The 13,541-nt window shown below is 39.3% G+C and overlaps 1 protein-coding gene across 2 annotated transcripts; it reads right to left on the reverse strand.

The window, feature by feature from the left end:
- Positions 1 to 5,816: 5,816 nt before the first annotated feature.
- Positions 5,817 to 12,525, reverse strand: LOC122666122. Of its 2 annotated transcripts, none has more exons than XM_043862237.1 (3): positions 12,121 to 12,525; positions 11,119 to 12,007; positions 5,817 to 5,827 (listed from the first exon to the last, which is right to left on the reverse strand). In XM_043862237.1, exons 1-2 carry the CDS (start codon positions 12,438 to 12,440, stop codon positions 11,125 to 11,127), a joined length of 1,203 nt encoding a protein of 400 aa, XP_043718172.1. In that variant the 5' UTR covers positions 12,441 to 12,525; the 3' UTR covers positions 5,817 to 5,827; positions 11,119 to 11,124. The 2 variants fall into 2 exon arrangements, with proteins under 2 accessions (XP_043718172.1, XP_043718173.1); XM_043862238.1 differs by lacking the exon at positions 5,817 to 5,827 and adding an exon at positions 10,980 to 11,038.
- Positions 12,526 to 13,541: the final 1,016 nt, after the last annotated feature.

The following is a 13,541-nucleotide window of genomic DNA, read 5'->3' on the forward strand; positions in this document are numbered from 1 at the left end:
ATATTTTTCCTAGTTTTAAAATGTAATTTTTAGAGGAAATTAGATTTCCCAGAGAATGTTGCTGATGATCCGCCAGTGTTCAAGGTTCATGGAAATGATGATCGCGAACTTGGAAGAAAGATCCATAGAGGAGATGATCGAGTTGAAGCAAGTTGCATCTTTGGCATGTTAATGCACCCTTGAAGTTTATTAGATTTAAATTTTAATGGGAGAAAATTAATTTATCACTTCTATTAAAATGCTACCATCCCATAATTACAAATAATTAATGTTGATTAATTACTTTGTATGTTACCATCCATGATATGATGTGAGAGTTTATCATTGTCCCTCTTTGAAGACAATACATGTATGAAATGGATTAGTCTAGATTAGTAGACATATCCATGGCCTCCTATTGAAGGTAAGTGTAGAGGTTGTGTGATATGACCCCGTATATGCCAATAGGACATTGCTAGGTTCATTATCACATGATCATCTATATTTATCTCTATCTAGATACGTTAGGGTATAGATAGTGAGAGGGCACTACGACAGTGGGCCATCTTTCATGATTCCATGATTCTAACTAATGCAATAGGTGTATACATGACTTGAGTGTATGTCAGCCGACAGGATCTGGACATGGCACCCAGGTGGCCAAAAATTTTGGAAGCCCATGAGGCAGACAGCTTAGTCCATACTACTATGGTGTGTATAATGACTCCAAACAGGGTAAGTTATGCATGCAAGGGTTGTAGGTATCCAATTCATTTTTTGGGTCATGAGGAATACCTAAATTATGAGAGACCATTGATATGTATACTCAAATTTTTATCGATGGTTATTAATATATGTGTGGTTTACCTGTACATGTGTAGATTCTAAATTCAATGGATGCCATTGATTCCAACCTATTAGCACTCATGAACGATTACAAATTAAATGGAATGAACTATGTTGATTTGTATAAGAGCATTAAGTTGCTCCTGACTGCAGAAGGTCTTTTCATGGTTCTTGATGAACCAGCTCCTCCTCAACCCCACCATGATGATTTTGAGGCACATGAGGTGATGCAGGATTTTCTTTAGAGGGGTTCCAAAGCATCACTTTACATCCTATGATCATTGGAAAAGTCAGTAATGGACCCAGTCAAGGATATACGTACCTCAGGAGAAAAATTGGATAAGCTTACTGAATTATTCAATAGGCAGCTGACACATACCCATTACGATGTGGTAAGTTAGATCCATAACTCCAAAATATCCCAAGGGACTCTGGTAATGGATCATGTCATAAAGTTAATTAATCTGTTAGAAAAACTGAAATCCATGGGGACTAAGTTTGATATGAGGTACAAGACTAATGTGATCATGTCATCACTGAATTCTGCCTATGCATCCTTTCAAATGTCTTATAAGATGTCAGATAAGGAACTGGAGCTCATCTGAGCTTGCTAATGCACTGATAGAAGCAAAACTTACTTTGAAAAAGGATAAGGCTGAGGTTAATGCAACTGATGTGAAGCCTTCTTCAAATGGGAAGAAGAAGAAAAAGGGAAATAAGGGTAAAACCCTGAAACCCAAGGGTGGAAAGTTTGGCAATAAGAAGGCTAAAAGCAAGTGCTTCCATTACAAGAAGGAGGGTCATTGAAAAAGAAAATGTCATGCAATCCTGGCCATTGTGAAAGATAAGAAGCCAGATAATTCAGAGGCTACTAAAGAAGGTACATGTGATGTAAATATTCTTTATAAGTCTAATTTGTCCTTTGAACCGACCTATTCTTGGTTGGTGGATAGTGGTTCCACTGTTCACATTTATAATGTATTGCAGGGGTTGAAGGAGACAAGAAAACTAGAAAGAAATGAGGTGCGTCCTCAGGTGGGCATTGGAGCTGAAGCCATGACATTGACTGTTGGAACATTTTATTTTCAATTTGATTCCGTTAATTTAGTGTTAATGATTGTTATTAGGTTCCCTCTTTTAAGAGGAAGATACTCTCTATTTCTAAACTAGTTATGGATGGGTATAGTTTTTCCTTTAATAATGTTTTTGTGGCATCTGAATATTTGCAAAGTGGATTGTATTTCCTAGATTGCCTTGTTAGAACAAATGTTATTTCAAATATTGATTTGAAATGTAAAGCAGCTCCAATGAACTCAACATATCTGTGGCATATAAGATTAGGTCACATTAATATGGACCGAATCAGTAGATTGGTAAGAGATGGTCCTTTAGAGAGTCTAAAGATTGAACCATTCCCTACCTGTGAGTCATGCCTTCAGGGTAAAATGACCAAGAAATCCTTTAGCAATAAAGGTACTAGAGGCGCAGATTTGTTAGAGTTTATACATACTGATGTGTGTGGACCCATAAATATACAAGCAAGGTATGGATTTGAGTATTTCATAACATTCACCGATGATTACTCTAGATATGGTTATATACTTATATCTACTTGATGCGTAGAAAATCGGAGGTCTTTGATAAATTCAAAGAATTCTAAGCCGAGGTTGAAAGACAGCTCGATAAGCGCATCAAATCCTTACAATCAGATCGTGGAGTAGAGTATTTGTCAGATGAATTTAGGGAATACCTCGCTTCACAGGGGATAGTTAATCAATTAACTAATCCAGGTACACCACAACAAAAGGGTGTATCTAAAAGACGCAATCGGACTCTATTGGATATGGTCCAGACAATGCTCACATATAGTGAACTACCTCTTTCTTTCTGGGTGTTCACCTTAGAAACAACGATCTATATCTTGAATAGGGTTTCAACTAAGTCTATAGCTAAGACACCCTTTGAGTTATGGAAAGGGCGTAAGCCTAGCATACAACACCTTAGGGTATGGAGTTGCAAAGCACATGTGTGAAAGAAACAGACAGACAAATTGGAATCTAGGACTTTAAGGTGCTATGTCTTAGGCTATCCTAATGGCACAATAGATTAATATTTCTATGACCCTATTGACCAAAAGGTCATTGTTAGCAAACATGTTACATTTTTTTAGGAAGAGATGTTGATCAAGAAAACTGAACCTGTAGTTATTGAAGACTTGTTGGATAACTTAGAAACTTCATTTCCAAAGGTGAGACCAATCAACATACCCAATGAAGATCAAACACCTTAAGAACCTCGACGCAGTGGAAGGACTATTAGACCACCCACCAGGTTTACTCTTCTCACCGAAAAAGAGAAAATAGTGGAAGAGTTCTATATGGTGTTAGTTGAATCGGATGATGATCCGGTAACATACTCAGAGGCTCTTAAGGATTTTGATGCCACTAGGTGGCTGGAGGCAATGCACTCTGAAATCGATTCGATACATTCCAACAAGGTCTGAATTCTAGTTGATCCACCACTTGGCGTCAAACCTATTGGACGTAAGTGGATCTTCAAGAGGAAGAAGAGCGTTGATGGAAAGGTTGAATGATTCAAAGCTAGACTAGTGGCAAAAGGATATACCCAACAAGAGGGTATAGATTATCAGGAAACCTTTTCCCGAGTGGTGATGATGAAATCCATCAGGATTTTATTGGCAATCGCAACATACTATGATTATAAGATCTAACAGATGGATGTACAGACTGCATTCTTGAATGGATTTCTTTAAGAATAAAATTTACATGCAACAGCCAGTGGGGTTCTCTTCCTTGGAGGAATAAAGATAAGTATGCAAATTGTAGAGGTCCATCTATGGACTAAAGCAGGCTTCCAGAAACTGGAACATCAGATTTGATCAATCAATCAAGTCATTTGGTTTGATCAAAATATGGATGAGCCATGCGTTTACAAGAAAATCAGTGGGACTGCAGTATGATTTCTTATATTATATGTAGATGATATATTGCTCATTGGTAACAATGTAGGGTTTCTTTCATCAGTTAAGAGTGACTATCCACTACTTTTTTGATGAAAGACCTTGACGAAGCCAACTATATCCTTGGGATCAAACTTGTAAGAGATCGCTAGAAAAGAATATTAGGCTTGTCGCAAGCTACCTATATAGACAAAGTCCTGGCCAGATATAATATGGAGAACTCCAAACGGGAAAGTGTTCCTTTCTGACATGGAGTCCGCCTTTCTAAATCTCAATGTCCTCAGTCTCAGACAAACATTGAAGAGATGAGGAAGATTTCCTATGCTTCAGCAGTAGGGAGTCTTATGTATGCTATGTTATGCACGAGGTCGGACAATTGCTATGCAGTAGGTACTATGAGTCGTTACCAGTCTAATCCTGGACGAGAGCATTGGATTGCTATCAAGAATATCCTCAAGTACCTGAGAAGGATTAAGGATTATTTCTTGGTTTTTGGATCTGATCAGTTGTCAGTTCTGGGTTATAAAGACTCAGATTTTCAAACTAACAAGGATAACAAAAAATCCACGTCTGGCATAGTATATCTAATGGGTGGAAGTGTCATTGTGTGGCGGAGTGCAAAACCAAAATCTACAGCTGATTCCATTATCGAAGTAGAATACCTTGCAGCTTGTGATGTAGCAAAAGAAGGTGCTTGGCTGAGGAAGTTTCTATCAGATTTGGAGGTAGTCCTTGACCTTGTCAAGGGCCCCAATTTCCCTGTTATGTGATAATAAAGGGGCTATTCCACAAGCTAAGGAGCCTAGCGCTCATAAGAGGAACAAGCTCGTGCAACAGAAGTATCACCTCATCAGAGAGATTATCCAATACGACGACGTGAGTATCTCCAAAGTAGAAACAACTGAAAATGTGTCTAATACCATGACAAAGGGTTTGTCTCCTGGAGTGTTTGAAAAACATAAGGAGGGTATGATTTTAAAATGTATGGGAAATTGGCTTTGATGTAAAAGTAGGAGATTATTGGATTTATATGTCTATCAAATTCGGTTTGGTCTGATTTACTTTGTATTGAACCTTTTATACATTTTGGTTTAATATTATCACATGCAATATAAAATTTTTGAGCATTATGTGTCCGTAAGTTTTATTTAAAATGGTAGTCACGACTAAGGTTTCGATTGGGCACCCTAATCATATAATCATCGCATTGGGTATGCTCAGACATGTTGATGCAAGGGTACGATTGCTAGTGCACATCATAATGTGCATTGGCAAAGAATCTCATTTTTTGATTCCCTGTATTACTGCCAGATGTAGGATGGGATAGACATGTGTCACCGAGACCCTGTACCTGAGAGGACCTCGTCACTGCGAAATGTGAACGCATTCTTTGGATCATCAATGACTTAGATTCAAGAGAGTCAAAGCCGATGTTTTGGGAATGCACAAACATTTCGTGAGTGAGAGAGTTACTCAACACGGTCACCACTGCTCGAATGGGGAACATCAAGAAAGAAATTGTCCGTGGATGATCAGATCGGAATTTGGATCCAATGCCATTTTAGAAATGGTTTTTACAAAACCTATTTTACATAAAATGTTAATTATATGTATTTTTCATTTAAAATATTTTCTCGTGTTTTACGGGATCCGATCACGTACATAGACACTCTCGTATGGACATGTTCTATGGAATGGGGTTTGGCAGTACATGTGTACATGCCCTAGATTCCATAATGATGATGTTGATTTGTGCTGGGTTGGTATATAGTAATTATTATGTGAGGGTATAAATGTAATTTTCTAACATGTTCTATGGAATGGGGTTTGACAGTACATGTGTACATGCCCTAGATTCCATAATGATGATGTTGATTAGTGGTGGGTTGGTACATAGTAATTAATTATTATATGAGGGTATAAATGAAATTTGCTAATTAATTAATTTTTTATTTAATTTATTGGATAAGGTGCTATTTTTATTTATCCTTTAAATATAAAATAAGTAATTAATTAAACATTCTCTGTTAGATTCTGCTTCTTCACCAATTAGAAGCCCATCAGGTTTAAACAGGTTCAAGTCAAAGTGGAGAGAGAGAAATAGACTCTCATTGGGTTTATTCAAAATAAGGATTTAAATAAAAAAAAAACCTTATTATATAAACTATCTAAAACATGGAGGTAGAGACCACATTTTTCAACTGTGGGTAATTTTGGATGCTCCCCCTCTCCCCCACACTTTTAGCTCTCTCTCTCTCTCTCTTCTCTTTCTCTCATTTTTCTTGCTCTATAGATTTTGAGAGTTAGGGTTTTGGAAACCCAGGATTGCTCTCGAAGATTTGAAGAAGAAGATCGATTTTTGACTTGGAGAACCTTGGCTGCACCATTGGAGGTTCAGATCATTTACATGGTGTGCTCGTTGGAGGAAGAACCACTATCTATTGGAGGAGCAACACTTGAGGCTCATCAGGTTAGCAAGTTCTTGTTAATTCCTCTTGTTTTAGTTATATGATTATTCATGGGATGCGAAAGAAACCCGAATTGATCTCTTTTCACTACACACTCAGGTATGAGAAGGATCCCTCTTTCTATGGGATGGAAAAGAGATGAAATTTTTTTCTCTTATGGATCCCATAATTTTATGGGACAACAAAGAGATGGATTGGGTAATGGTTTATCATACCATATATACCCTAATTGGGTCACAGTAGGGCACCCATGGGTGACAATGGGCAACCCTAAAATTTAAATAAGGCGTCCTAGGTAAACCTAGATTCCAATTCTTGTGAACCCAAAATGTTTCTTCTTATTGGTTTCCTAGGGGAACCATGGAGATGATCCTATGGACTGCTATTTGACTAACATTTCCATACAAATTAAAATAAAAAATCTTAACACAATTAGAACAATTACAACTATTTTCTAAGATTAAAACACAATAGATTGAAGTTAACAGGGATGATTCACACTTACCCTTTATGCCGGCCATGCGCTTTTATAACGTAATACCAATTGGAATATAGAGCTTGATTAAGAGCTGGAATGAAGAAGACATCATCATGGGAAGTGTTCTCTTCAACCCCTGTCGAGTATCTGACAGTAAGTCTCTTGTCTTGAGGGGCATCTCTCGAAAGTATTTATCTTTGGACAACCCAAAACAAGTGGTACCTACAGAGTCTTCATCTTGAATTACAAGATAACCCGAATTTGGACCTTTAGGTGTAGGTAAAAAGAGAGAGTTGGGGAACTACTTGTACTGGGAGAGATATCTTGTCACATACACTCTCTCTCTCTCCCTCTCTCGCTTCAAAATTTCTATACCTTCATCTCTCGAATATTAAAGACTCAACCTGCTCTATTTTTCTCTTTAAATTTACACACACACACACACACACAAGAATTCCTCACCAAAGAAATGATCTCATAGGTTTCTTTGTCAACATTCATGTCTGGATGAAGATCAACTGGAAAAATCTAATTTTGAAAAAGTTTAATTTTTGGGAAGTGTAGGCGGCTCATGAAAGTTCCGTCTCTCTCTCTCTCACAATTAAGGAAAGAACAGTTGGAAGGTTAAGCATTTCTCTCTGTCATCAACCTATGAATTCAAATATAGTACTCTATTTTGTAATGGTAAAATTGAAGTGTTGAATCTCTTTTTGCCCTTTTGGTAGTCATTCTGAAAGTATCATTCACAATTCAGAGCTCAATTGATCATAAAAGCTGCATCATTAATCACTTTCCTATATTAAAAACAAAAAGAAAAGTTCAATTTTCAAGTCCATGGATCTACCATCTCCACTTAGTAGGGGACTTTACTTTCCATAGCTGCTCAATATTGATTTATTGATTCCACTTATAGCTTTTTTATATCCATTCCAAGGCTCAATGTTCAACTCCTTCCACCTTCTTAGTAATTAGTGTATAATACATGTATGAGAAGAACAGGTGGTACTTGCTTTTCTCCTATCTAATGCAAAATTATTGGCAAGATATTGATGAGCGCATATTGATGAGTGCATCCATGATAATGTTCTCAAGACTGGCATTCGGATTCATCCACCAAGAGAAAATCGGCCAAAGTATTTTGTATTCGATTTTACATCCTTCTTGTTGATATGGAACCTGATCAGCACAATTGTTCTTGTTTATATTTTATTTAAACTCTAGAATTTAGTTGTAATAACTTGTTTAAACTCATGGTTATACTACCTAAACAATTTAACTAGTTTTTAATTGTGATATTTGCTCTTTTTTAGCTTAAAAAACATAAGTATAAAAGCCATGGTGTAGGTAGCAATTACGTAATTTTTGGTAAACAACAGAAAAGATTTTGTTAAGTGCAACCCATACAGATTTATGTTTCTTCTAAATTTTAAAAACTTTGTTTTTCAGGGTTACCATACAACATTTTAGGACCTAGAAACGCTCAAAAAACACAGAAACACAAAAGTATGTCGGACCCAAAAACACTAAAAAAAAACAGAAGCGTTACCATACAGAGCCTAATTGTATGATCCAATGATCTTTGGGCCTGCATGATAACACTTATATTTCTGGGCCATGATTCTATTCCAGAAATGACTTTTTGCATTTCTATTACTGGGCCAAATTTCTGAGCAAAAAAACACGTTTGGTAACGCATACTATTTTTATTTCTTGGCCAGTAAAGAAAGAGAAACACAGTTGTTATGCACAACCATTTTTGTTTCTAAAACTTTTATAAAATATAAAAAATACCATTAAATACCCAAAAAATTGGTGGATGTAGAAGTGGTGGCGGTGGCGGTGGACGTGGTGGTGGTGTGGTAATGGTAGCGGTGGAGATGGTGAAGATGGTGGAGCTGGTGGAGGTGGTGGTTGTGGCGGTGGTGGTGGCGGAGATGGAGGTGGTGATGGTGACGATGGTGGTAGTAATGGCAGTGGCGGTAGCGATAGTTGTGGTGATGGTGATGGTGGTGGTCGTGATGGTGGTGGAGGTAGTGGTGGCAGAGGCAATGGTAGAGGTGGTGGTAGTGATGGTGGTGGTGGTGGTAGTGGTGGTGATGGTGATGGTGGTAGTGGTGGTGGTGGTGGTGATGGCGGTAGTGGTGGTGATGGTGACGGTGGTAGTAGTGTTGGTGGTGGCAATGGCAGAGGTGGCAGTAGTGGTATTGGTGGTGGTGGCAGTGGTGGTGGTGGAGGTAGAGGTGATGGTGGTAGACGTGGTAGTAGTAGTGGCAGTGGTCGTTGAACCTGCATTGGAGGTGGTGTTTTATCTTGAAATAAAATTATTGGTAATGCATACTATTTCTATTTCTTGGCCAGAAAAGAAAGAGAAACACATTTGTTATGCACAACTATTTTTATTTCTAAAACTTTTATAACATATCAAAAATGCCATTAAATACCCAAAAAATTGGTGGAGGAAGAAGTGGTGGCAGTGGTGGAGGTGGAGATGGTGGTGGTGGTGGTGGTGGTGGTGGCGGTGGAGGTAGTGGCAAAGGTAGAGGTGTTGGTGGTGTGGTAATGGTAGCGGTGGAGATGGTGGAGCTGGCGGCTATGGCGGTGGTGGTGGCCGAGGTGGAGGTGGTGACGATGGTGGTAGTGATGGCGGTGGTGGTAGTGGTGGCGGTGGTGGTAGTGGTGGTCATGGTGACGGTGGTGGTTGTGATGGCGGTGGAGGTAGTGATGGCGGTGGCAATGGTGGAGGTGGCAGTGGTGGTGGTGGTGGCAATTGTGGTGGTAGAGGTGGCGATGGTGGTGGTGGTGGAGGTGGCGGTAGTGGTGGTGATGGTGACGGTGGTGGTAGTGATGGCGGTGGAGGTAGTGGTGGCAGTCGCAATGGCAGAGGTGGCGATAGTGGTGGCGGTGCTGGTGGCGAAGCTGGTGGCAATGGTGGTGGTAGACATGGCAGTAGTAGTGGTTGTGATGGTGGTTGAACCTACATTGGAGGTGGTGTTTTATTTTGAACATAAAATTATTGTTTTGCCCATCAATTAAGCATGTGCTCATTAAAATGCAACTCTCTCTTATTTCTTCGTTTTATTTCTGGGACAGAGAAACTTCAAATTGGAGCTTCTTTTTTTTCTTTTTTTGATTTCTCACCAACTTTTTTTCCTGGTTCACTCCCAGGAACTGGTGTTAACAAACGGATTTCTTTTATTTTTTCGTTCTAGAAACAGAAGTGTTGTTACGCAGACCCTTTGTGACTAAATTTGGACAAGGTTTAGAAAAACTTGGAATCGGTTATGGGATTGGCCTTTATTGACTCTGATACATATTAGATCAGAATTGGCCAGATATTAGAAAGAATTGATTGGAATTGGTGTGAGGGAGTTGGTTGGGTGGGTGATGTGGGCTTGAGGAAAGGGTGGGTTATGAGAGGTAGGTTGGGGCATATTTCATAGGATCATGTGATGTGGCTTTGATACTCCCAAGTGAGAGAGGGGAGTGGGTGAATCAGTGTTCTAAAAAACTCTTTCAACCAACCTATATCTGTCACCACTTTGTTGATGGCAAAAACTCTAATTGGTCGGGGTAGTCCCGAGTTTACCAATCAGTCCCAATACACGTGCATGCCCACCTCGCCATCATAGGTGTGGCAAGGCCTACCAAACAGTGCACCACCACTTTGCAAACCACACATTCTATATGCAGGAAAATATAAAGCATGCACAATACACAAGATTTACGGGGTTCGACCAAGATGCCTATGTCCACGGAGGATTATCCTATCAGGGTTTCTTTCACTTTGGATTTGATGAATAAAAGTGATCTCTCCGATCAAGTTGTAGCAGTAGGTGAGGTAGAGTCACATGACATTGTGCGGATGTGGTTGTGTGGGACGCCATGGGTGAGGATAAAATTATAATTGTGTGGGGATTATGGTTTCTATGGTTTCCTATATATTGTCTATGTTAGGAAAACCCTAGACACAAGCAATAAGCATGCTTATATGTATATGTATTTTCCTAATAAGTAAATAGAAAAATGTTGTAGTCAAATACTTTCCCCTTTCCTTTTCTAGGTGAACATCGAATCAACTATATTTAAGTGTGTATGTACCAAATAAAATATATACATTTTATTCACTCCATAATCCATGTACACAATGAGCTAATGCAAACAATACAAATTTTGCAAGAAATGTAGAACAGTGAGGGAATGAAGGAGGGAGTCTACATTGTTCTCAGATATGGCATGTCTTATGTAGGGTGTATTGAAATCATAACATATATAGTAGTTGTAGATCACCAAACTCTTAGCATGATCAGATGATTTTAGATATCATAGATCTCATGCATGCTCTAAAATATAATGCATAGAGGGATTACTAATGCTCATTCCCATTTGCTTCGAATTTGATGGGCATGTCTATACTCATAGGTTAGTAACAAGCTCCCATCCATTCTCGTAAATACAAACCTCTCTACGAATATATAACAACCATATTTCTTCCACCCATTATTCCCTCCTTGAAACTCTTCTACCCTTTCAACTCTCACTTGTTTTTCTCCCCCACCAACCCATCCCACTCTTTCTTGCTCCCATCTCATCCTCTCCACAATTGCTGAACTCAATCCCACCTTTGATTCTCCTACTTCTCCTCCTCTTCCTCCTCCATTCACATTACTAAACCAGATCACACCTTCAGTCACTTGTGTGTGATTGTGTAGAGCTTCATTGCCAAATAGCAATGCCACTTCTTTTTGAACTGAAACATCCACAACCACAAAATTGTGATCATTGAGATTGTTCTCGCTTTCATAAATCTGTTTCCACTGCTGCTCGAGTTTGATCTCGTAAAACATCGATCTCTTCATCTGATCTTTCAACTTTCCTTCTTCCTTTATAAATACGAACGGACTATACCACTTTCCCACACCCACAGTCCCAGAGGTCTTAGAAGACAATGGGAAGTCAAATTGTGGTAGACGTGTGCGAAGGGAGGCGTTGATGCCTTGAGCTTCGCATAACTGGTAGTTGCGTGGAGTTGAAGTATTAACTTCCCATCCTTTTCTGGCTAAGAAACGAGGAGGAAATCCATCTTGAGCCACAGATTTGGCAACATAACCACTAGGACCCAAACAAGACTCGAAAGCTGTGATTTCAATCTGCTGATAGATGTCCTCGTAATCCAATTCTCTGGGCTTCACATCCGTAGTACAGTCGAAGAAACAACAAGTGACCTTGTCATCCTCATTCGAACTTGCATATGCTTCCCTGCAAATTCAAATCGAAAATCTTAACACAATTAGAACAATTAATTACAACTATTTTTCTAAGATTAAAACACAATAGAATTGAAGTTAACAGGGATGATTCACAGTACATACCCTTTATGTCGGCCATGCGCTTTTATAACGTAATATCGATTGGAAGATAGAGGTTGATTAAGAGCTGGAATGAAGAAGACATCATCATGGTAAGTTCTTTCGTTCTTTCCAACCCCTGTCGAGTATCTGACAGTAAGTCTCTTGTCTTGAGGGAATGGCATCTCTCGAATGTATGTATCTTTGCACAACCCAAAACAAGTAGTACCTACAGAGTCTTCATCTTGTATCACAAGATATCCCGAATTCGGACCTTCAGGTGGAGGTAAGGAGAGAGAGCTGGGGAGCTGCTTGTACTGGGAGAGATATCTTGTCACATACATTCTGCCTCTCTTCAAAATTTCTTTATCTTTATCTCTCGAATCTGAAAGTCTCAACCTGCTCTGTTTTTCTCTTTATAATTGCAAACAACCAAATATATATATTCAGAAGAATTCTTCACCAATGAAGATAAACTGGAAAAGTCTAATTTTTGGAAGTGTAGGCGGCTCGTGAAAGTTTCGTCTCTCCCACAAATTAAGAGGTCATGATCGATGGGTTGAACTTTCCTTGGGGCTTACTTGTAAGATAAGAAAAGGAAAAAAAGAATTTGATCTCTTGAGGTTACGCGCTTGGCTGACTTGTATTATCCAAACAAAAAAAACAAAAGCTTGACTGACTTGTGGCTTATTTCTGTCGAAAGATTTTGAAAAAATCATCTTTCAGACTTTCTTTTGGATAATATATATGTTGGGGAGAGGGTTTCCTACATGGACGGTGTGTAATTTCATGCCTTGGAGGAGGGGAATTATGGAAGAAGAATAAAAATATGGGGGGTATACTAGACATTTTACAGGGGTGGTGCTATAGTAATCTGAGTCTTATGAGGGATGCAATTTTAAAATCAATCTGGCGTTGTGCAAATCTTTTACTTGCCTTATGTAAGGGTGTACCCAGTGCACACACAAGGCTACTGCCATTGTAGGGTCTTGGGAGGGACATAATGTCCGCAGCCTTACCCCTGTTTCGCAAAGAGGCTGTTTCCAGACTCGAACCCGTGACCACTTGGTCACAATGGAGCAACCTTACCGTTGTACCAAGGCCCGCCCTCAAATCTTTGACCCTATATGTTGGAGAAAAAGTGGGGTAGACTACCATGGTGCCTAAGATTTGTCATTCTTTCTCCTTTCTTTTTGGAAAAGACACTTTTGCCTTCTTGTGTCCAGCCTTGTGATTGACCCCTTTGTCTTCATGTGTCCAGCCTTGTGACTGGTCTATATCGATAACTTATAGCTTACTGACATGTCCAACCTGTTGCGTGTGGAAACCTCCGGTGCCCGGTTTGCCCACGGATGAGCCTGCAAAAAATCAAGTGAGCGCAAGAGAGCCAGTGTGGCTCCGGCCTAGGAATCTTTGACGCTCAAGTTAGGTCTCCAATGCGACAG

Source organism: Telopea speciosissima, chromosome 6 (genome assembly GCF_018873765.1).
Source record: "Telopea speciosissima isolate NSW1024214 ecotype Mountain lineage chromosome 6, Tspe_v1, whole genome shotgun sequence".
NCBI lineage: Eukaryota > Viridiplantae > Streptophyta > Magnoliopsida > Proteales > Proteaceae > Telopea > Telopea speciosissima.

Bases quoted from the DNA above. Each gene is read 5' to 3' on its own strand.
- LOC122666122 (XM_043862237.1), bottom strand. From the start codon at position 12,440: ATGTATGTGACAAGATATCTCTCCCAGTACAAGCAGCTCCCCAGCTCT. The intron at 12,008-12,120 runs GTATGTACTGTG...TTGAATTTGCAG, and splicing joins GCGCATGGCCGACATAAAGG to GGAAGCATATGCAAGTTCGA.